The sequence below is a fragment of the Synchiropus splendidus genome, chromosome 18, assembly GCF_027744825.2.
Source record: "Synchiropus splendidus isolate RoL2022-P1 chromosome 18, RoL_Sspl_1.0, whole genome shotgun sequence".
NCBI classification, from domain to species: Eukaryota; Metazoa; Chordata; class Actinopteri; order Syngnathiformes; family Callionymidae; genus Synchiropus; species Synchiropus splendidus.
Window position 1 is genome coordinate 10,037,408 of NC_071351.1, and position 22,173 is coordinate 10,059,580.

Consider the following 22,173-nt stretch of genomic DNA (forward strand, 5'->3'; position numbering starts at 1 on the left):
TCGTACGTGCAAGTTCCTGACCGCGACTGCCACCTGCTGTCCCACTCATGCAACTCTATTATTGATTCAACGTTGAAAATACAGTAGTATATAGTGGAGAATAAAAATCGAGCACTGGGCTGCGAGTTCAATTGGATTAGTTCATTTTTTTAATTTCTATCTCACTTCTACTTTTTGTTTATTTTACGTGTTAAGCATTAACCTGTTTCGGAAAAAAAAAATTTTCTGAAACAGGTTCAGCAGGTGGAACGGAATTTTCCCCTGAAAAGAGAGTGGTATGTTCAAAGGGGAAAAAAAATGTCTTTTGTCTGTCCCCACACAAATCCACTCCAGAACATGTGCAGCACAATAAAGAGAAAAATGATGGCACATTCATTCATGTTTCTGCTGCTTATTGCCTGACTGGCAGCTCATCAGTCAGTTTGTGGGAGGAAAGCTGAGGATCTCAAGGAAACCCACGCAAGCACGTCAAAAAAACAAATCCGCACGCCAACCCGAAAACAACGAAGGATGTGTCTAACTAACCAAAAACTATATGTCATGAATGTAGAATGAAAAAAAGATTTTCTGACCTTTGAACTCAATATGGAGCTCAGAACCCAAACTGCGTGAGCCACCTCTACCGTTTGGTTAATATGTGTATGATATAAACAAATATTTAAATATATATACCTTCACCTTCTTCTGCCACTTATCAGGAGTTGGGTCGCGGAGGCAGCATTCGGAGCAAGGAAGCCCAAACTTTCCGATCTGCACAAACCTCCTCCAGCTCTTCCCGGGGGATCCCGAGGCGTTCCCAGGCCAGGATGGAGACATCTCTCCAGCGAATCCTGGGTCTTCCCCGGGGTCTCCTCCCGGTAGGACATGCCCGGAACATCTCCCCAGGGAGGCGTCCAGGGGGAATCCGGATCAGATGCCCGAGCCACCTCAGCTGGTTCCTCCCGATGTGCAAAAATATATATATTTGCAAAAATCTAAATGATATCTCGTGAATTTAGAAATGCATTATGAATAAATAAATGCATTTCCTGGTGCAGTAGAGTTATTCTCTGTGGATGGTGACTCACCGCCTGAGCGTTGAACGCCCTCTTAAGTGTTCTAATGCAAATCTGCGTGTGAGAAAATCCATGCCTGTCACGCTCCTCTGGCTCTGCTTCAGCTGCTCTGACCAGGATGCATGCTGCATCTTAAACCACACAGGGCGCCACTTCAAGGTGCTGATTCATGGCTGAGTTCATGATGTGAGTGGCGTCTTTTGATGCTGAGAGTGTCAGAAGATGTAGCGTCAGCTGCTGGTTCCACCACACGGGGGCAGTGATATACCAGTAGCAGCTTGAAGTGGAGCGCCTTCTGTTTTTCAGCACCTCTGTCTCTCTGTCTCCGACCTGATGATACCGACACTCTCTCTCAGCTCATATGCGGAGTCACAGCTATATCACTGATCCTATGTTATGTCACATTACTGATGAATTATGAATGTTTTTTTTTTTTTCATTAAATTTGTTTTCACATCACACACACACAAGACACTATCACTGTCAGTCTGCTTTTAATATTTTGTCCTGTGTCAAATGGGACCAACCAGTTAAGCTGTTGAAAGTACCAGTCCCCTCCAGTTCATGTTCATATTCTGAGCCGGAGAGTGTTTAAGCTCTGCCAGACATTAGAAATGTCAGTTATGAATCTGTAGACGTTCAGATCCTCCTTTTTCTGAGTCAATAAATATACATTTTGCTGAGTCCAAGGATTGTGTCACATGTGTTTTACCCCAGCGGTGACTCAAATCAAGACATTTTTCTTTTGTTCATTGTTTGTGGCTCCATTTACTTTTTTATTTGTATAAAGGTGCAGCTTGAACCTGCCACATATAACACAGCATCTGAATGATCATGATCAGATGTGATTTTTTTCTATCTTTCACTCATTTTCTAAGTCCTGACCTAAACATTTCAAAGGGGTCATGACCCCCGGGAGATCACCTGTCAACCATGCAAACACGCTCCAAGTCATGTCCGCTCATGAGGAGGAAATTAACACTCTACAGTTAGAGTGTTTTCAGCAGGTGAGAGGAAACAGTCAGCTATATTCCAACACTAAAACATAGTGACCCACGTCGACTACAGTCCTTCGCATTTCCAAGAGGAAGTGCTGGATGAATGTGCTCTGTGTCTTGATATGGTTTTCCAAAATGACAAGAAGCAAATCATTTCCAGCTGGCAAACAAATATAAGAATGAAAGTCGAACAATAGCCTGGAGACAAGAAGTGATGATTTATGAATGTGAGTGAGCTCTGGCTCTGCCGTTGGAGCCTGTCATGACTGACCATAATCATCTTAGCTTGGATTTCAGGATCCATTGGTCCTGAAGGTTGGGATGGAACTCGAGAGGAGGTTGTTCACTCAGTCCTGTCCGGTTCTCGGAGACATCGAGATGGTGGAATAGGTTGTGAAGGTTGCGAGGCTCAAAGAATAAGGATAAGAAGAGTGCACAGAAACAGAACACCCATCCTTAGTCGGTTAACATCAGACAGTGAGCAGGTAATTGCCTGTCTTGGTCTTCAATGGATGGTTTGTCTTCTTCAGCCACGTCCTCAGTGGTAGAGGGCTGAAGTGCAGAAGAACAGCTGTTGACTGAAAGTGGGTCAGTGGGCGGATGGAAGTTCAAGAGCTGGTCGAGTATTTACGAGTCCAGCTCACCAGAATATAGGACGATAAAGGCTGAGCAGCTGGAAAGCTCAATGTTACGGCAGATACATTTCATAATTGTTATCATTCGTGGAGTCAGAAATGACACCCAACTTTCACAGGTGGTGGTGGTTCAGGAGACCAGGATTCTGATTTCAATTGAGGACATCTGTAGAGCTTGGTGGCGAAGGAATTCTTCATGTGTAACTGAAGGATGCAGCGCAAATCTCTAACTCCCTCTTGTTTTATGTGGCCCTCCGTCTCCCAGAAAGAGTCACTGGTGAGGCAGATAATGAAGGCCAAATGAGTCCCCGCTCTCTGAGTCTCCAAATCCTGCAGAGTCGGGACAGGGACACGGCGGCTGACATTTGTCAGGCCAGGACCTCCCGCTGAGGCGGCAAATTAGAGCTGTCTGGTGAGGATTTGTGATCCACCACCAGCTTCCATGTGGCCGCTCCCTCTCAGCTGCGTGATGCTCTGCCTCTCAGACACTGTTTGATAACACATACAGTCCGGAGATCACAGCGCTCGCATTCCTTTCATCAGAACGGACAAATGGACCAAGTTGGAAACATACTTTCCCTCTGGAATCACTTGAACTCGCATCACACGCCGCCACTCAGCAGGACCTCTGCACGGCCGAGCCAAAGAATCTCTGCTACCATTCGCACTAAACACAAACACATGTGGCACTGCGCGTCGCAGGCGGCACACGTGACTGAATGTTACGAGGGTAAGCATTGCCCTTGACCTCTGAGTGAGAAGCCGGGATAGGAAAATGAACTGTTGTGAACCAGTGTAGCAAGCTGGAGCCTGCAGACAGGATATCTGGTGTGGAACGCCGGGATCATGAAACTTAACAACCCTCCACACTTCCCTACAGCAGACTTTGAAAGTCACACCTTTGAGCTCATTCCTGTGGAGGTACAAGCTGTATGTGCGACACCATGTTGGTGCAACAAGTTGAACTTGCTCGACATCATAGCTACAGACGTTTAGGGAGACAGTAACATACACCATTTACACCTGAAGTTCATGACACCAGAGCAGAGGCCTGAAGCTACCTCTGAAACATGATCTTTTGAAGCTCATTCTGGGAAGCATCAGGTGGCGTACATCAAGTGAAGAGTCTATCAAAATCTTTGATCACTGGAGGCGCAACGTTTCGATGCCCAGTCGCGGAGTAGATACATGTGAAAATGCTGGTTTTCTGACTGACCCTCCACCTCCAGTCTTCAGCCACAACAGTCTCCGCACAACAACAACAGAGTTGTGCTCGTCCTTCCACGTCAGAGAAGCAGTCTAGAAGTACACGACCTATGAATTGAACACAAACTCTTTGGCTCTTCTTTTTGAAACGAGCATTTTTTTTTCTAAAATGACAAATGGAGCATCGTTTTTAAAGTGGCAGGCAACAAGCCTGTCATCGTCTTTGAGAGACTCAGACTAGAGCAGGGGGTTTTTTTTTACCTCATGTGGGCGTAAAGGCCATTTTCTCCAGAACTCTTGTTGCTCTTGCTGCATCCACCTGGCTGGACACCACAAGTACTGATCCCGACTCAGGGAACAGAGATGTCAGACTAAACTATTGTTTTGACATTTCTCATGAGGCATTCAAATCCATACATGAGTTACAGATTTACATTCAGAACTGACCTCAACCAGTTGCTTTTTTTTCTGAATATTGAATCAGAATCTTTAGGTTTTGTTGTCTGTTTTTGTCTTGCTTTTCTCTGTGACGTTTGTCAGTCAGCTCGGTGATCAGCGGCGTGATTTGTAGGAAGAGCTTTGTTTTCTCTTGCACTCGTTCATGATGGAATCTGGCAGCCCTGCAGACATTTCCACTCGCGGGAGACCAACGGGAACGGCTGGCATGCGGCTAATTGTAGCTGTATTGATAAACATTTCAATGAAACACTCACAGAGGTGAGTCACTGCATGAAGAGCGATATGACTCAATTAACGTGTGGCGAGAAAAATGCAACATTTGTTTGAAAATAGAGAAGAGACAAGTGGGGGCTGGTAATGGGAGGGGTTTGACTGAATGACGGAATGAAGGTTCTATGCCATGGTTTATAAACAAAATGAGACAGGAGTTTGCTGGAGACATCAGGGTGCGCAACACATTTCCCAGGCCACTCTGTTTTGGAAAATCATCCCCACAGCCCTGTCACTATTTATTCTGGGGATTACCTGACAAAATGCATACAAAACATCAACAATGTTTCATAAAACTTGTTTTGAAACTTGTCCTGCTGTGGTTTGCTCCCAGGAGCTGCTGGTCTGAAATATTTCCAGAGAATCTGTTTCACCAGTTTCTCATGAGAGGATTCTCCTTTTACTGCCATGGGTAAATTGCTTGTCAGTTATTATCATCTGCCAAATAATAATAATAAATAAAGTTAAGTTAATATACAGACATCGAAACAATGGGACTGGTACTTGTGAAACAAAAATAAATTGACTAAAAAGTGAATTATGAAAAGAGTAAGAGCTTGTGAAGAAGAGAAACACAAAATATTAAAATTAAAAAACTGAACGAGTCATTACATGTCAAAAACAAAGTCATTTAAAATGATTTTCATCATCACATTCTTCTATTCTGCACATATTCTGTTTCTGTGATGTGCATTTTAAATCATGAATATTTGTGAATATGAATCTGTAATGTAATTGAGCTTTGATGCCATGCTCCAAAAAACAAACTGGAAAAAAATGACACTCCTTCTTTTCCTTTTTTTTGTCTTTTATCCGTCCATATTGTGTTGTTAAATTTCGGACGGCGCCACTTCAATAAGCAACATGGTTTTCCCCAGTATTTCAAGATTGAGCAGCCCATGTGGAAATTGTTTAAACTGAAGACAGGCATGACTGAAATCCTATTGCAGTTTGAAAATAACATATATTTTCTCATCATCAGCACCAGAGCCTCTCAGCCTCTGGCATTCATAGTGATGAATCAGAGCAGGTCATGGAGCTCCACTGCAGTTCTCCCTGCAGAAGAATTCTCAGAAGCCAAATTTGAAATCCTGGTTCAGTGTCTGGCGAGAAAAAGATGTTAAACAACCCATGAAGTTCTTCACAATGACTGACGGACAGAAACAGATGTTGAAATCAAAACATTCTGAGTGAAAGTGAGGAGTCAATAGTTTCCTCGTCATCTCCCCTCTGGGCAGATTCTTCTTCTAACAGTGGATTCTGTAGACAAAAACGGCTCACAACCAGTGGAGAATAGATCCAGGTGTGCGACGGATGTGATCATGGATCTGTGTGTTGCTCTTACAGCTGACAAAATAGTGCCTCCTAATGCGTGATGAACTGTCTCAGCATTAGCACCAAGGACAGCGATACAACTGTTTGATTTAACAGTGACTGAGTCTTGAAAATTAGACTCAATACGGAGTCCTAACTGAGAAGCCTGGCCCCCGACTACGTACCCCTTATAAGCCAGTAACCTCAGATCCGCAGGCGGAGACACATTATTTTCTCGCAGGGCTCCTGACTCTGGAACAATCGATCAGAAAATACAGCAAACCCTACCAAACACTTCATTTCCAGCATCTGTTTTTCATACATGTCTGCCAAACATTTACTTATTTCAGTTGGCAAACCTGGAAAACAGTCCGGACAGAAGAGTCAGTGTCGCTTGAGTCCTCCTTCATTCCTATATATCAACAAGGTTCAGTCGGAAAAGCCACGTCAAGCCTCATCCATCTAAAGCCCCACCATATAATTTGTATTTCGCAAGTTTTAATCTATTTATTTGTTTGTTTTCGCGGTTTCCCCCTTGTGACAGGCAGCTGCGTGTACTGACAGGGGAAAGTGTTGTATGGAGAGAAATTTATGGCCGCATTTATTTTTGTTACTCTGAACAAACTGAGTTAGCTCACCGCAATGTCGAGAGGTTGATTTACTGTGACGTGCACAATTACACTGACAATCAATCAAACAGGTGCTTGAAAGACAAATGACAGGAGCCAACAGAAATACAGCCGTCGCATATCTCTGACGCCAACAGGATGGATGGACACAGGATGGATGCAGGATGGATGGATACAGGGCAGACAAGCTGGAAGAGAGACCAGTGAGTTGCTCATATGAGCAAGGCACTCTTGAAGACTAGGCATTGATATAGTCAAAATAACCTGTAACCACCAATATTTTACCTGGCAGTATCTCACCACTGGTGCATTGGCCTGGTGCCGCTGCTCCAGACATGTATTGGTAAGTGTGAAGCCGACAGCGTGAAATGTCATGTTGCTGGGATTGACCTGATACAGCCAGGCATTACTCAAGCCTGCAGGAGAAACAAAATGGGAATCCAAACTCCAACCAAATTCTTCTTCAGGTGCTCACTTAATAGCTGCAGTGGCGATGCCACAACACGCACCGCTGCAACACACCGGCACCCGCGGGCCTTTAATAAAACGCTGCTTTGAGAGACAAGTCTATTCAGAAACATAACTTCATCAGGAGAGAAAAACAGCTCTGTTTTTACAGGTTTCACAAGTTTTTACCAGAGGAGATCAACTTAGTTTCCCCTTGCTTTTCAGCATAAATGAGATTTAGCGTGATGCAAACGTGCGACAGGAGCTTCCCGGACCTCTGCTGAAGATACTGATCTCAAGCTCCGCCCCTCCCATCACCCTGGAGCTGCTGCTGAACTCAACATTCAACCAAATTGGGGATCGTTTCATCTTCTCTTACTCTGCTTGGCAGCAGATTGAGAAAGAAATTTTAAAAATAACCAAATAAAATCTCCCAAAACAGACACCTGCAAGTCCAATAGCTCATCTTGAAAAGTACCTGTGTGGCATTGTGAAAGGCACATAATGGATGAGACCTCATCGTGACAAAAAAAATAGAATAGAATAGCCTTTATTGTCCTTGTACAGTGTACAACGAGATTTGAGCCCTACCCCCTTGGGGCAAACAATGTAAAAAGAATATATCTAAACAATCAAGCATGCAGAAAACAACAAGTCGGAACTAATAAATAATATATACACAAGTAGCAGCAGTAAAAAGAGCGTAATAACACAAAGTGGCACTTATCTGGATGTAAACTTGAATGATTTGTTATTGTACATAGTTATTTCTTATTGCATGATGATCAGTATGGTCACTAATAATGAATTTTGTAGACTGTTTTATCTGGTTTTGTTGTTTTTTGTTCACTACTGAGATAGCTTTCGGGAAGAAGCTATCTCTGAGTCTATTTGTCCTGGTTTTTACCCTCGGCCTGACGGTAGGAGGTCGAACAGAGAGTTAAAGCAGCTGCAGTTCAATAGTTTAGTTGAAACAAAATCCTTGTTGAAGGGAACCAATGAGAGAGCAGCCACAGGTCACATGCTTGCCTGACATGTGAGCGCCGTCGTCATATTCACTTTTCAAACATTTTTCAAAATGATTTAGGAACTGCGAGGCAGCATCACTCCAACCCAGAAATAACTCCAAAAAACACCGCATTTCGCCTACACTCTGACATAAATCACAAAAGACTTTCATTTACATTTCACAGGTTTATGATGAAAAGAATTCACAATGATCTTGAGAAACTAACTCAACGCAGTACATCGCGATTCCAAGGTCCAAGTGTTACCTGCTTTCTATCTGCACAGACTGATCTCTAGAACATTTTTTTTTTTTCAATTTGTTCAAGCGATTCAACCCCTGTGCTCTGAGCCTGATCTGTGCATGTCTTGCAGAGTTACTGCAACAGTACCAAGGAAGTTATCCAAGGCTTCAGTGCTCGCAAGCTTAATTACGAGGTCCGATGGGAACATTCGCATTCCGCACAGGAGTGAACCGGTGTGTGCCTGTTTGTCAATCCTTCCAGCTGGGGTCAAATGTGTATGAAATTCCACGAAGAATTTGAATCTGTGGACATGTATAATTTCTCAGCAACTTACTGATCTACAGTCAATAATTCTGGGATGAGCTGTCACGAAGGAATGCTGGCAGAAGCTCTGATTTATGGTTCAACTGCTGGAGCGCAGAACCTTGAGACAGAAGATACCAGTGTGCAGAGAGTGGCGGGACGTCCTGCTCATTGCGTGAAGTTCGGTTGCGGAAGTTTGGTTCAGCAGAAATTTGAGGTTTGAGCAGAAATGATTCCCGGACACCAGTTAACCTACAGACAGCACCTGAAGCGGTGCACTAGCATGTCCAGGCTTGGCACGCTTTCCTCTGGTGATCTTGTCCCTCACAGGAATTCAGAGGTGAGGATGTATTTCCAAGACAGCAGGAGAGTCCAGATCTCCAAGCTCTTCCACTTTCACTCACTCAAAAGCACTCAATTTCCTCTCTGACGCTGCCAGCGTCACATTTTTATCGGTGATAAATCCCACAGAAAGTTCCCCACTGTGTTTCAACCCTGGACCTTCAGAAGTACAGGCCACGCTGCAGACAGTTACACCACAGCTATTCCTCAAACTCACCAGGAATATGGCATCGCAGCAAACACACATTCAAGTCCAGTCACAGATCAGCTGGTTTGTTTTCAGATGTCATCCCACATTTTCCATTGTAAAAGGTAAATATTATTGTAGCGCAGCTCTCTGCGTGTAATGTGCGTGGCTGAAGTCATGACGTCAGCTCTGGAAGCAATTATTGTTGATTTTTTTGTTATTATTTTATTATTTTTTTTATGGATTATTGGATGTATGGATCAGTAACTCCCACGACAGTTTGACGATTTATTTCAACTTCAGTTTTAGCTTGGTTTAACTTTGCTGAAGATCTGGAGCCTCCGAGTGCTGCTGGTATTTGCACGTTTTCAGTCTGTACCTGTGTTGTACTATACCCGCTCTGTTTCAGTTTGGACCACAGAAGAAAACTTTTTCCCCATCCAGACCTGGCAAGTGTCACTGAGCTACCACACACGTGCCTGGCGACACATACGGCTTTTTTTTACCGTGCGGCGGCTGCTTCCTGGAAATCTCCCTCCTCCACCAACGCTTCCCCTGCGGCGTGTCCACAGTAATATGAGAATATTTTGCACCTTGAGCATACTTCCATATACCTAGACACCCTGTCAGCAAGCCGCTCTGCTCTCATTCTTCTTCTTCTTGTCAGACTGGTTCATCTTCCACTGCTCACTCAGGAAACCTTAGGCCTTGTTGTTTCACAAGTCTTTGCAACGAAGCTGCATGGCGTTACTTATTGTTGGAAAGGTGAGCGATACAAGTTGAAATTTTCTTTGGAGGTCATGGATTCAACAACATACTTTCTCTTCAACGGTCAATTATCAATTGCCTGTCAGGAGCAGGACCTCAGGATCAACAAGCCCTAATCCGTGAACTGCCTGTCGCACGTCTGCGCCCCAGTTGTTCACTGTGGGAACAGGGCTGGAGTCCCTGAACAATATTATTGGTCCTCTGTGCTGAGGTTCATTCTGCAGAGCTGCTTTGATTAAGGTGGACTTAGCGTGACATTCCAGGATGATACATGGACTTAGGCCTTGAAGGAGGCGGCCTGGTCTCACGTTCCCCTCGCAGGAGGGGAACCGTGTTTATGTGCAGTAGGTAGCCCATTTTACAATCTGATCTCCCACAACGTAACAGAATAGCCTTTAATACACAAGTCAGATCAGCAAAAATGCTCCTGCGTGTATATGTTTGACGTCTAATAACCCCTTATCTTGGGAAAACTGAGGGGCGCTACAATAACAGTGGGGTTCCTTCCACTCAGAGAGAGATTATACAATCATTACTCTGTTATGACTGCTTGTTGTCTTTGTTAGATAACATAAATTGCACTTCCATGGTGGAAGGATTATAAACAAAAACATTGTTTAATAATCTGTTATGACTGTGGTTTATTTAAAACAATATACAGTGAAGTTGAATAAATCTGTTACGATTGTGGTTTATTGAAAACAAAATGCAATGCATTTCAATTTAATTGGATTACAGCTTACCTTACATACAAATTTAATTTGTTTCCTTAGTTCAATATTTTCTATGTACTTTTAAAATTGATTTTTGCTGAACAACTGTTACTTCCTCTTTCTATCCCTTTCTTTTCCATCTTTCATTTTTTGATGCTTTGTTGTTTCTGGTCAATTTTATTGCTTAAACATAGGCGTCAGCTTAGGTGGCTACTTTTTTCTTCTTCGACATTGTACTGTAACCCCGGTTATTTTCAGCAGTGTAGAAAATTCCAATAGTCATGAACGCACCATCTGCACGTGTACGAGATCAGCGCTTATATGTGCTTATATGTGATCGACGGTGGCTTGTACTGGACAAAAAGTAAGCCATAAACATCCTATAAAAGTGCTTTAAACAAGCTGAAAACGTGACAACTTCAGCTCCATTAGATTGTTGGATTCTTGGTTTCTTCCAGTTGTCAAACAAAGGACAGAGTCACGTAGTCAAAGCACTGGACACACCCGACAGACAGTAGAACCCCAGGCTACTCAGGTCGCTGCATTAGAAGATTAAAATGCTCTCATCAAAGAATGGTAATCCTGAAAGTATGAGGGCTTCTACCTTTGTCTGGCTGAGGAACCCCAGGGCAGCAGACAATCAGGACAATTCATTGGGAAGGAGACAGTGTCAAACTGAGTTGAGAGCACCATCAAAGTGGGGGGCATCTAAAAGTTGTTTGACGTAATGGTCTGTCCTGAGCAACCCAGGTTTTAGTTCCCATTATTCTATCTATGGAATGTTTTGACCCCCGAAAACCCTTAAGTCGTCTTCATTATAGAAGACCCCTTAAATGTCGCAACTACAGATGACATCACAGAATAGATTTTGGGTTTTTTTTTATGCTGTCTTGGTGACCAATTCTTATATTTGGCTAATCCCGTCCAGGACGGAAAAGTTCGTCAATCCACTTTAACAGTTTATCTTTGTGAAATTACATTCTAATAGTATGCTGGATGTGAATGAGGATAGTGAGGTGTGGGAGGAGTCTCTGGGGGACGATGATGTTTGCTGATGATATGGTGATATGTAGTCAGTGTGAGGCAATAAATGGGCTTGTTATTTAGTTTGATATTATGAGGAGGTGCTTTAACCGCTATACTGTACTTGCCTTGTACGTACCTTTGTTGCTCTGCAAAATATGTCAAATAATTGAGGTGACACACACGGTCATGCTTATATTAATATTTATTTTACGTTATATAATCCATCTTTTCAACAGGAACAGCGCATAGAACAATTCAACTGTTACACACCGTGTGTGCAATGTGACCTTTTGTGTAGCCATAATCCAGGTTATTCTTCCATAATAGTCTTGATAACTTAATAAGCAGAATGAGAACAGATCCACGGTAAACACCAAAATTGTTGATGACCAATTTTCAAGCCCCAGCAAGCAGAGAAATGTGTCAAAATGAGCTTGAATGCTCCTCGCTGTTCTTTTATGAAACCGTTTAAGCAAGTGAATGCTTTTAATCAAGCAATGATGCATTCTTGGCAACGCACGTTGATAAATACAAAAATTGTGATTCAGCTTCGGGGCCAACAGGGAAGGTTATAGCCCGACACATTCTGGGTGTGTTGCCTTGAAACGCTTCCTAACCTCACACTGAATCTGGAAGCAGTCAGGCGAACCGCAAGGCAGCAAACACCTCTCGAAAGTGATTCCTTTAAACACAAATCTCACTTTATAGGAGAAACGGCTTCCTCAATTTCAAAGGTGCAAATGTTTTCCTGGATCAACAAGTCAACATGAGCGTCGTGGCCATGCCTCTGAATCCGGCTAATCTGCCGCGCCTCAGGCGAGCCAGTCACCTTCTCTTCCCTCGCCGTCTGAGATTGACTGGATAAGTGTTGCAGAAGTGACTTTGGAGGAGTTTCATTTCGCACTGCTGAACACTTCAGCAAACCCACGTTGTGTTTATAACAGCTTATAGGATTAGACCGGTGTTAGTCTTGCTCTCTCTGCCAGGGCGATTTGTTTTCACAGCACTATTCTGTTTTTTTTTCTCTCCTCTTCTGGCACCTCTGCTGGCCGGCTTCTGCACCAGCCATCCTTCTGGAGACCCAAGTGACTGACGTCAGCTTGACCAACCAACAGTTTAGCTTAGCTATGCAAACTTGGGGTCGTTTTTCAAAGAGGGTCACATTTGAAGGTTGTGAAAACAAGATCAAGAAGAGGCAGGAAAAAGGTTTCAGAGCCACTGACTATTATCGTCACAAGTTTTAACTTTTGTTTTGAATTTAAGAAGTGACTCTAGATTGTTCTTTGTCGTGTGAAAATGTTTTTCCCCTTCCTTCTCTTTCACTACAATCTGCCCAAATGTATTTTGACTGATTTTCATGGCCTTCACTTCTGGCTTGAGAGCCAGCACCCGCGACCCAAAAAGAAAAAATGTCAGTGGCTGCCAATGGTTCATGGTCACAAGTTATTTCAATTACATTTAATCCAGTAACCTCCAAGTCAATTAAAATAGTTTAAATTATACACAAAGGAGAAGCCAACTTGCCTCGGTGTCTGTAGTTGATCCTCAATAATCTTGGGGACAATATCAGACTTTATTTTTAGAACATACACACATTGAATTCTGCATTCAGTTTATATACATGATAATAAAACAAAAAAAATCTGGAATTATGTATATAATGGTAACCACAAATGGTCAGCTGTTCCTCCAGTGTGTATCTCTATGATATTCTGAGTTGCTGCTTCCAACACATTGACATGACAGAAGGGACATGTGCAAAATGACAAGACGTCTCACTGGGGTGGGTCGCTGGTGTGCTAGCTATGCTTCTGGCGCCACATCACGCCAAGCCGCTATGATTTGTCCATCGCGGCATATGCTGCCAACGTTGGTCCGGATTTGGGGGTTGTTTTGCTACCTCCGGCAGTGAAATGTAACAGGAAAGTCACTGATGTTCTGTCGCTGTAATCCATCTCATATAGGGTGTTCTGCCTGGGGTCAGGAACTGTCTAAATCGGGGTACACACATGAGGATTTTAATAAATTGTAGTAGAGTTTTTTTCAGTCGGCCAGTTATGAGACAGAAGCATGGACATCACTCCGACCTTTTGCAAGGCAGAGTACAGTGGGCTGAAAACATGTCACATGGCAACCAGGATTATTACACATTTTGGAGGGCAACGGATCAGACAAAAACAAATATTATGGTCCACCTGTAACAGCATTTGAAACAGACAAGCCTCATGTGTGTTTATGTTGAGCGTGTTGGAAAGGTAGTCACATCCAAAAGGTGCAAAACAACCCCTTTAAACTCCACCAATAGTGAGTTTATCTGATGCATTTTGCTTATCCCGTTTGCCCAGTTCCATTCAGCACTGACTACTGTTAGTACAGGGACATAAACCATTTGCACAACACAGTAGCAGGTTGTCTGCGCTCTAAAGGACGAGTTATCTTCAGCATCAGCATCTGAGGTTTTCAATATATTAAAGCCATACACAATAACATGCCTGTTCCCATTTCACAAACGGAAGAGCTCCCTCTTGCACCATCTTCAAAGTCCCTGGTTTCAAGAGCTGTCCACAACAGTCCAAACTCAAGAGTATAAAACGATATCGACCCTGACAGAACAAAGACCTGGGGGTATGATGAGATGATAGTGAAAGCCATCCTGGTGCTGCTCTCTGGAATGGGAGAAGAAAGGGGAATGGCCTCCAGGGATCCGTATCAAATTTGCTGAAGACTTCTTGAAAGCTTTCGGCAATATGGAATTTTTCTCCGAGAGTTATGATGCTAAGGAATGTGGGCAAAGTTCCTTCCTTAAACATGAGAGTACCTGTGAAAGCAAGTGTTGCCAAAAGGAGAGTGGAAGGGCTGGAAAGGAGGGAAAAGTCCAATTCCCTGCGGAAGGAGAGCAGATGAAGGGGCACTGCCAGGCTGTCATCCGGGACCCGGGACTCTGTGGAGACTCTTGGCGGGGACGATGCGCTGAGGGCTGAGGAGAGTTAAAAAAAGATCAGTTAAAAAAAGAAACTGTCAGAGTTGAGCTAAATCACTTCTGGAATCCAAGTAAAGCAGTCTTGTCATTTTCCTGTGGAAACGGTATTCATCGTTCCTGCTTCACAATGCTATTATGACCACCCCTGCGGTAAAAACAACAAAATAAAAACCACGTTTGCGCCTTCAAACACAGATGTCGAAGAACAAGGGCTGAACACTGATTCACGTTTCTTTAAAAGACTGTAATTTAGGCACAAGTAAGACCCCCCCCTCACCCCCAAACAGCTCAGGCAGCTGCCCTGGCTCAAATTGAAAACTCCACCCAGACCGCAATCTCTTCGGTGCGACTCCTTTGTCCTTCATTTGTCCTTCACTGGAGACAAGCATTGTGCCCACTTTCATATGTCGGCCAACCGGTGAGACCAGCCCCACCCACAGCTCCAGAGTCTTTTCTTATGTAACCCTGTCTACGAACTAGAGCAACCGTAACACAGGGGGAACAAAATGTTTATGTACTGAATAGAATATAACTGCAAACAGCATGTCTGTGGTTCACCACCTCACTCCGGAGACGCTGGCTTTCCACCACAACGCCATCAAATTCCCTCTCTTTCTGCATCAGCTTTTGGGGGGAGTTTCTGGATGTACTTGCTGGGCTGGATATGGTCACGTAAAAAGTTAAAGGCAGAAGACGGTAGCCCAGCTGGGTAAAATCTATGGTGCTCAAAAATAAGCTCCTCCAACACAGGGGCTGTAAGTGCATTTGTCTTTGGAGAGCATGAAGACAATGCAGAAGCTGTTACGTCTCAACATGTAACCTGGACTTCCTCATAATAAGCAAGTCTGAAACGACCATGGTTTGACGGCACCAGCCAATTCCTGCTACAACATATTTATTGATGATATAAAGCAGCAGAATAATGGTCTTGTAGGGGGCGGGGACTTGCCTCCAGTTCAGGGGAGAGGGAATGATACTACTTCTCAGGTGCCGAGGACGGTGCCTTGAGGGATGAACCATCAGGGTTAACAAAGGGACTCATAGAACAGGAGCTGCATCCACTAGTGTTTTCAACATGAGACCCCATAACTGCTTAAATAAGGAACCTAAATCTGGCCTTGTTTTTACTACTCAAATGTTTTCACGCACCAAAGATCGAGATATTTGGATTTTGTCTCAACTGTTCTTTCTGAATTACCAACTTTAAAACAAATACTATGTAGCAATGTCAGTGCTTGTACATGATGCGGTTGATGCTCACCTCGACAGACAAAACTCGCTGCACCCCGCGTCGGTGCCCTGGTTGGCGCAAACGCAGCGAGGAATTTTCTCTTTGGCGCGCTCACTCCTCACGCTGGTTCCTGCAGCCCGCCGAACCCGCTGAGGTCCCTGGTAGCTCGACATTCCATATGGCACGGTGCGCCTGCGTCAAAACAAAGAGCCCGTCATTCAACAAATACCAAAAGTGCAAACGCATCACATTCTTTGGGGAGAATTTAAACACCAGCATGGGTTTCAGTCCATCATGCTTATTTTTCTCGCTAAGTCGCTTCACCACACGTGTGCTCGGATGTTTAATTTATTTCAGAGGCGTAACATCGTAAATTACAGCGTAACTTCACTTTAAAGACAGAAATTTAAAGCCTTTTTCTCAGGCATTGGCTTCTGATTTAGGATTTTTGGCCATAAAAAGCAACAGCTTATGGAGCTCTGTACAGAGTTGCCTCTGATTTGGTGGGTTTGACAACTCCTTTTTTCAGCGGTGGGTTTGGCTCCAGTCTTGTATTTTAGAAGTGTTAAGATGAGATTTGTGGAACAGATTTTCAGTTTCCAGGTGTGTGCAGCAGAGACACCATACTGCTGCACCTCAAGTTTTAAATCAGGGATGGTTATGTCGAAGCGGTGGTAGTTTAATTCCACTCCCCACCTTGCTCCTGTAGAGCACAGAAAAGGCCTCTGTGAGAGATGACTTCAACAGGTTATGGGTTCTAATGTGGTTCTCAAAAGCATGACTTGCTCATTTGCTTGAAAAGAGTGAGGAGCCGAGTCTCTATTTGATGGTGTGAAGTGCTGCTCTTCCCATCATCGTGTTCCGCCCGTGCCCGTCTGGGAATGGATCCAGGAGCCAACGTAACGCCTGGAGTTGTGGACATGGCGTGGGATGAAAGTACAAAGATCGGCTCTCATAGGAACTGAAGATTTTGATGGCTCCTTCTCAGCATACCACAGCATCAAACAGCTCTCCTGGATTCGCCTCTGTCCGTCTTTGGTCGTAGCAGCCTCATGAGGCTGATTTTATCACGTGTTTTTTCCCTCACACAAACCTTCACGTCAAATTGAAGTGTCCAGATGCCGCTTGGGGGTACACAGAGTTCATCTCCAAAGTGGGTGTGGTGGGAAAATAGGTGGGTGTACTTTAAGACGCCATAAAACTTGGTTTTTATAGGCAGGGTGACCCTTTCACCGGGATCTTTATTTTTACAGTGCTGACATGATTTTCTCCCCATTTTCTCTTTGTGCTGGTGTGTGTTCCCTCCAGGCACTCTGGTTTCCTCCCACACTCCAAGAGGTTAATTGATGGCGCTTAATGGCCGTCTGCCTCCGTATGTGTGTGCCCAGGTGTTTCCCTCTTACTTCACGATTATATTTCTGCAACTCATTTTAACTTTTTTTTTTTTTTAGAGCTTTGACTGCTGCAGTGCAGTATGGGACTTTGGAAAGGACTGATCGTAACCGGTTATAATGACAGACATCCTTGAAGGCATTTATGATCTCACAGGGTTCGAGTTCAAGACCCGCAGGTTACTTGATTTTGACGCCTTAACTAACAATCATTCACCAAGGTAGTTACTTCACAGGACAACCGCAATACTTCAGCCAACTTTGTTGTAAACCTAAGTGATGGGATAAGGAGCTTGAGGAGGGAGCCCTGGGGCACACCCGGGAATTTGATGCCTAACTTAGAAAGCAGCAGACAAGGGTGTGCAGATCACTCCCGACTCCACTTGAACAAACAAATTCGAGTTCTGCCAATCTCACTTTACATTTGAAGTTTCATGAAGCTCACATGTTCATCTTTTATGGGGCTCAATTTGTATTTAATCCGGCTGTAATTACAGTGTTCCCCGGATAAATAAACTTCTGGTTCTCTGGCAGCACCTGGTTCTCCAGTGTGCTGGACGATACAGATCAGAACCAGACAGCGCTCGTAAACTATATTTTCAGATACAACGTGCAGTATGTGCAGAGCGGCTGGCGACGATGTATTGGAGCTGACAGCGTTCAAAATATGTCAATTTGTCCCGACTTGCTGGGCAATAACAAGGTGTGCTGTTTACCTGAAAGGGCCGGCGGCGGTGTTGGCACGAGAAGACAGAGTGAGAAAGAATGCTTTCCAACACTGCAGCCAGAGACTTGAACGTGCAGTTAGCAAGAGAACGACGAGGCGTTGCACCACTTGACAGAGGAAAGGTGTTGGAAATCACAGTTCGGGACAAGATTTATTTCCTCTCAAGAATATTTATGAACACTGTCCATTTGGACGTCCTCATAACCACTTAGCAACAAGTTGTTTGACGCGTGCAAGCCACTTTGTTTTGAATCCATAGAGGTTACGATGGCTTATTTATGAGCGTGAGAATGTATTTGACATTTTTATATTTAATATTATTTTTAATATCACCTGCATGCCATTCTTTACTAACTATATATTTCATGCATGTTTCCACTTAAAGAGAGTGTGTTTGTTTTTTTTTGTTTTTATTATATACATCTACTGCATCTACTGCATCACCTCTGGGTCTCACTCCAAAAAATAATAATAATAATAATTTGAACGCTTATAAAGTTACAACAGTTATAAAATGTGTTACTTCATTGTAACTGAAGATATTTTATTTGTTTTTTATCCATTAATATATCACCGCCCATTTCAATTATTGCCACTTCATTTGCTTCTATTTGTTGCAGCACAACTGTCGGCTAAATGTGTACAACATTTGGGATTGTTTTGCGTGTCAAACTCTCGCAGCCCATATGAACTTCATTTTGTGACCACCATTTTGCGTGTGGCTCTGCTGCGGCCCACGTCTAGAGACTTTACACGCACCTAGACGACTAGTACTGACAGATTTAGGAGGTCAAAAGTGGATGGAGCTGGAGTCCAGGTTTTCACAGACTTCCGGTTAATGTTCAGTTAAAATACTGTTGATTTCAACATTTTGCTCATAAAAAATATGATGTTCTGCTGATGTATCTACGTGCAGAACGCAGTTTTAATATTTGGGTTTTGAAGCAGAATAGACTTGGGCTTTTTTTCTGCCCTAACGCTAATAATAATTCATCAATCGACTAGTTTCTCTGAATATATCACCAACCAGACAGACCTGCACGGCGGCAGCCCTTCAGCTTGCACAATGACAATGTGTGGCGTGGAGCTGCAACTCATTTTGAAAAACGTCGCGGCTCAAACCACCGCCGGGGTCAATTCCAACGTGAGAGGTGTAAAGGACACGGCTCAGAAGACCTCTGGTCTTGCACCAACATGCTAGAAAAAACACTGCCCCGGGGCACGGTGGTAGTTGAGCCCCTCAAACAGTTAAGACAGTGCTTGAGTCGCCACACTGACTGACAGAGTCTGAGGGGAGTCAGAATACAAGTGGTGTGAGGAGAAGCTCTTACTCAGGAGTGTTGATCCAGATGATATCCAAATGGCAGTAATACACACACTCTTTGTCCGTGTAGGAGTAGCAGGTGCAGCGCTTAGATCGGGTCTTGGTCGCGTCAGAACCCGCCGCTCTTGCAGGGCTGTGTCCCCCACCAGGTTTGACTGACGGTATGACTGACGCATCACATGTCAAGACCCCTTGAGTGGCACAAGAGAGCCGTTAGAAATACAACCATGACACTTCAGGAGGCTGCCGAGGCTTACCTTGCAGAAGAACTAAAGCCAGGATGAGGAACAGCATGATTCTCACATGGATGGTTAAAATCCTCGCCATGTCAGATATTCCCAACACCAGAGACAGATGAGAAGGCTCTAGTCATATTAATCCACCAGCAACTTTCAGAGCTAATCCATCCGTTGACACCAAGCCGTGTGTCCAGTTGAAGCTCATTTCAAAAGATCCAGGCTTCCAAAGAAGGTTGAGGAGAAGTGTGCCGCATGGGTTGTTTCCTGATCATGGCTCCATGAGCGGGAGGTTTTCTGTGACTCTCTAGGGTGCAGTCGCGCAGCCAAGTGCTCTCAGGAGTGAAGGAAGGTGTTCTGCTTTGTCAGGTCCCTCCTCCCCAAAATTGAAATCATAAAAACAAAGGAGGAGGTTCACTCCCCTGTCGACACCCCTCTGTGACCTCACGTTCGGCTTCTGTTTACTCAAATTCAGGACCTTTTTTTTTCGTGGACACAAATGGATGTTGAGAAAATAAATGAGGTTGACAACAGTCTGGTGAGATCAGGAAGTCCAGGGGGTAATTCCTGCAGATATGCTGTTCTTAAATATGAGTGTGCTCACAGTTTCTCTGGCTGCTTTGGCTCCCGAAAACTTTTTTGTTTTTTTGGAACCAGTGTTCCGGCCAAAGTTGCAGCTGGAATCAGGCGATTGAGGAAGATGGTCAATGAAGACTGCTCAATCCAGGAATAACTCACAAGAATTCCCAGGCTGTTGTTTCTCTTCTTCAATGGTTTCAAAAGGCTGTGTGGCACGAAACCAGGAGGCAAACCTGGAGACATCCGAGGAGAGGACCACGGTCGTGTTCAGAGGCTCATCATTCACAGTCGCCCACGACACTCACCTGCTCCTGTCCACTTCCTCCTTTTGTTGAACTCACATTTTTTTTCTCCTGCTTCTCGACTTCCTGTTTCACAATCCATCACTTACATAAATGATTGCGTAAGTGACAAAGACCTTACCCTTCAAATGGCACGCCAAATTCAGATCATTATATTCATGCTGGGTGTGTCAAGTTGAACCTCAGACCAAGTTCGAGCGTCACCTGGGGACGACAAGCAGGACGCGTGACGAAGCAGCTGTCAAACAGAGTGAGCTGCTCCAGTGCTGACGTGGCCTTCCAGCAGACACACAAACCATGAACAAACAGCGGAGGTGCGTGGAAACAAATGTCATACGAACTCTGAGACACAAACCAACCGAAGGTCAGTGAACATGACCATGGGATATCGGGTATCGATATCTGGCTCCTGGTCCAGATGACAAGCTCTGACATCTTTTCAGAAAAATCATCCAGGAAAAAGTCATTTTTAGTTTCAGTCCAACAGAATGTGACCCCACCTGATGTTGGACTTTCCAGTTCCCCAGGTCACACAAATCCATACTTTGCTAAAGACCAGCATGGTAACATCAGATCAAGTTTGAATCTTCAGGTTAAGATAAAACATCTCCACTCAAATGCAGATCAGTTTGGATCGCTGAAGAACACACACCTGTCAGAGATCTGCTCAGCATGACTGATCTAGGTCTGAGAATCGTTAAAAAGAAATGGTAAGAGCGAGTCCGCCTCATAATTCTTACCATTCCTGAAGTCGCTCAGCCTTTTAACTGACAAAGCAAGAACAAAGAGAGGAAAGCAAAGCAAGAGAAATGCTCTCTTTGAGGTAAGACAGGGCACATTTAGCAGAGCCTCTGGCGATGGGCGCGACATTCCTGAAGAAACCCTCGCTCCTGCTCAACACGTTCTTCCTCAAGGACCTGATAAGTTGCAGCGACATTACAGTGATGGAAGGTTTTACAGAGGGGCAGCTCAAGTTTTGCTTTCCAACAGTACTGAGCAAAGTTTGGAATTTTGATGTATGAATGTCTTCAGGATCATCTGAAGTGACCAAAAAAAATGTGCGTCTTACCTTGTTTGCTTTTTTCAGTCGCCCAAATGCCTTTTTTTGTGGTTTAAATTCTTTATGGAAACACAGGAAAACACTTCACATAACTGAGCAAATAAAATGAGTTCATGGGACTTTTATTTTAGTTTGTATTTCCTTATTTGGATGGTCTTGTTCATAAATTCAGTGTCCGCGAGGAATGAAATTCCAAAATGAATCTCCAGTTTCCAGCAGTTTCTCATCTTGAGACACTTAATGAGTTAATTACGGGGTGTTTATTGGGGGTACGTACAGGTGACGGAGGAGAAGGGGGGTCCAGGGTCTGAATGGGGCGACTGATAATACGGGCGAGGACCTGCAGAATGTAATTGCACCCAGGTGTGTTTGGTTAGGTGTCACGTGTTCACAGAGATTGGATGGAGGATGAAGTGTAAAAATGCTCAGCCCCTTAATGTTTTCTCCACCAGGCTTGGCTGTAACTGGGGGAACACACAGGTATAGTATAGAACTGAAACCCAACCCCAGTGTCGACCCCTGTTGACCAGGTGGAGAGTACCTCTTCACTGGCCAGTGAGCGTCTCAGGAGCCCCCCAGTAAGAGCTGGCACATGCTGCTCGAGAGAAGGACGTTTGGGGCTCCCTGTTGAAGCTGCTGCCCCCGTGACCCGCCAACAGATACAGAGAAAAATACAAGATGATGTTGGGAAAAGAGCACAAGGAAGGCAGGCGCCCAGCTTTAAATACGTTCAGTAGGGAT

At 44.2% G+C, this 22,173-nt stretch overlaps 1 protein-coding gene across 1 annotated transcript; it reads right to left on the reverse strand.

The window, feature by feature from the left end:
* Positions 1-12,430: 12,430 nt before the first annotated feature.
* On the reverse strand, positions 12,431-19,803 carry edn3b (endothelin 3b). Its single transcript, XM_053849957.1, has 4 exons — positions 19,513-19,803; positions 19,263-19,446; positions 15,844-16,005; positions 12,431-14,579 (listed from the first exon to the last, which is right to left on the reverse strand). Exons 1-4 carry the CDS (start codon positions 19,580-19,582, stop codon positions 14,525-14,527), a joined length of 471 nt encoding a protein of 156 aa, XP_053705932.1. The 5' UTR covers positions 19,583-19,803; the 3' UTR covers positions 12,431-14,524.
* Between the last annotated feature and the right edge of the window lie 2,370 nt (positions 19,804-22,173).

Excerpts from the sequence above, each read along its gene's own strand:
- edn3b (XM_053849957.1), bottom strand. The coding sequence starts at position 19,582 with ATGGCGAGGATTTTAACCATCCATGTGAGAATCATGCTGTTCCTCATC. Across the intron at positions 19,447-19,512 it reads GGCTTTAGTTCTTCTGCAAG|GGGTCTTGACATGTGATGCG; the intron begins GTAAGCCTCGGC and ends GTGCCACTCAAG. Across the intron at positions 16,006-19,262 it reads ATCTGGATCAACACTCCTGA|GCGCACCGTGCCATATGGAA; the intron begins GTAAGAGCTTCT and ends GTTTTGACGCAG.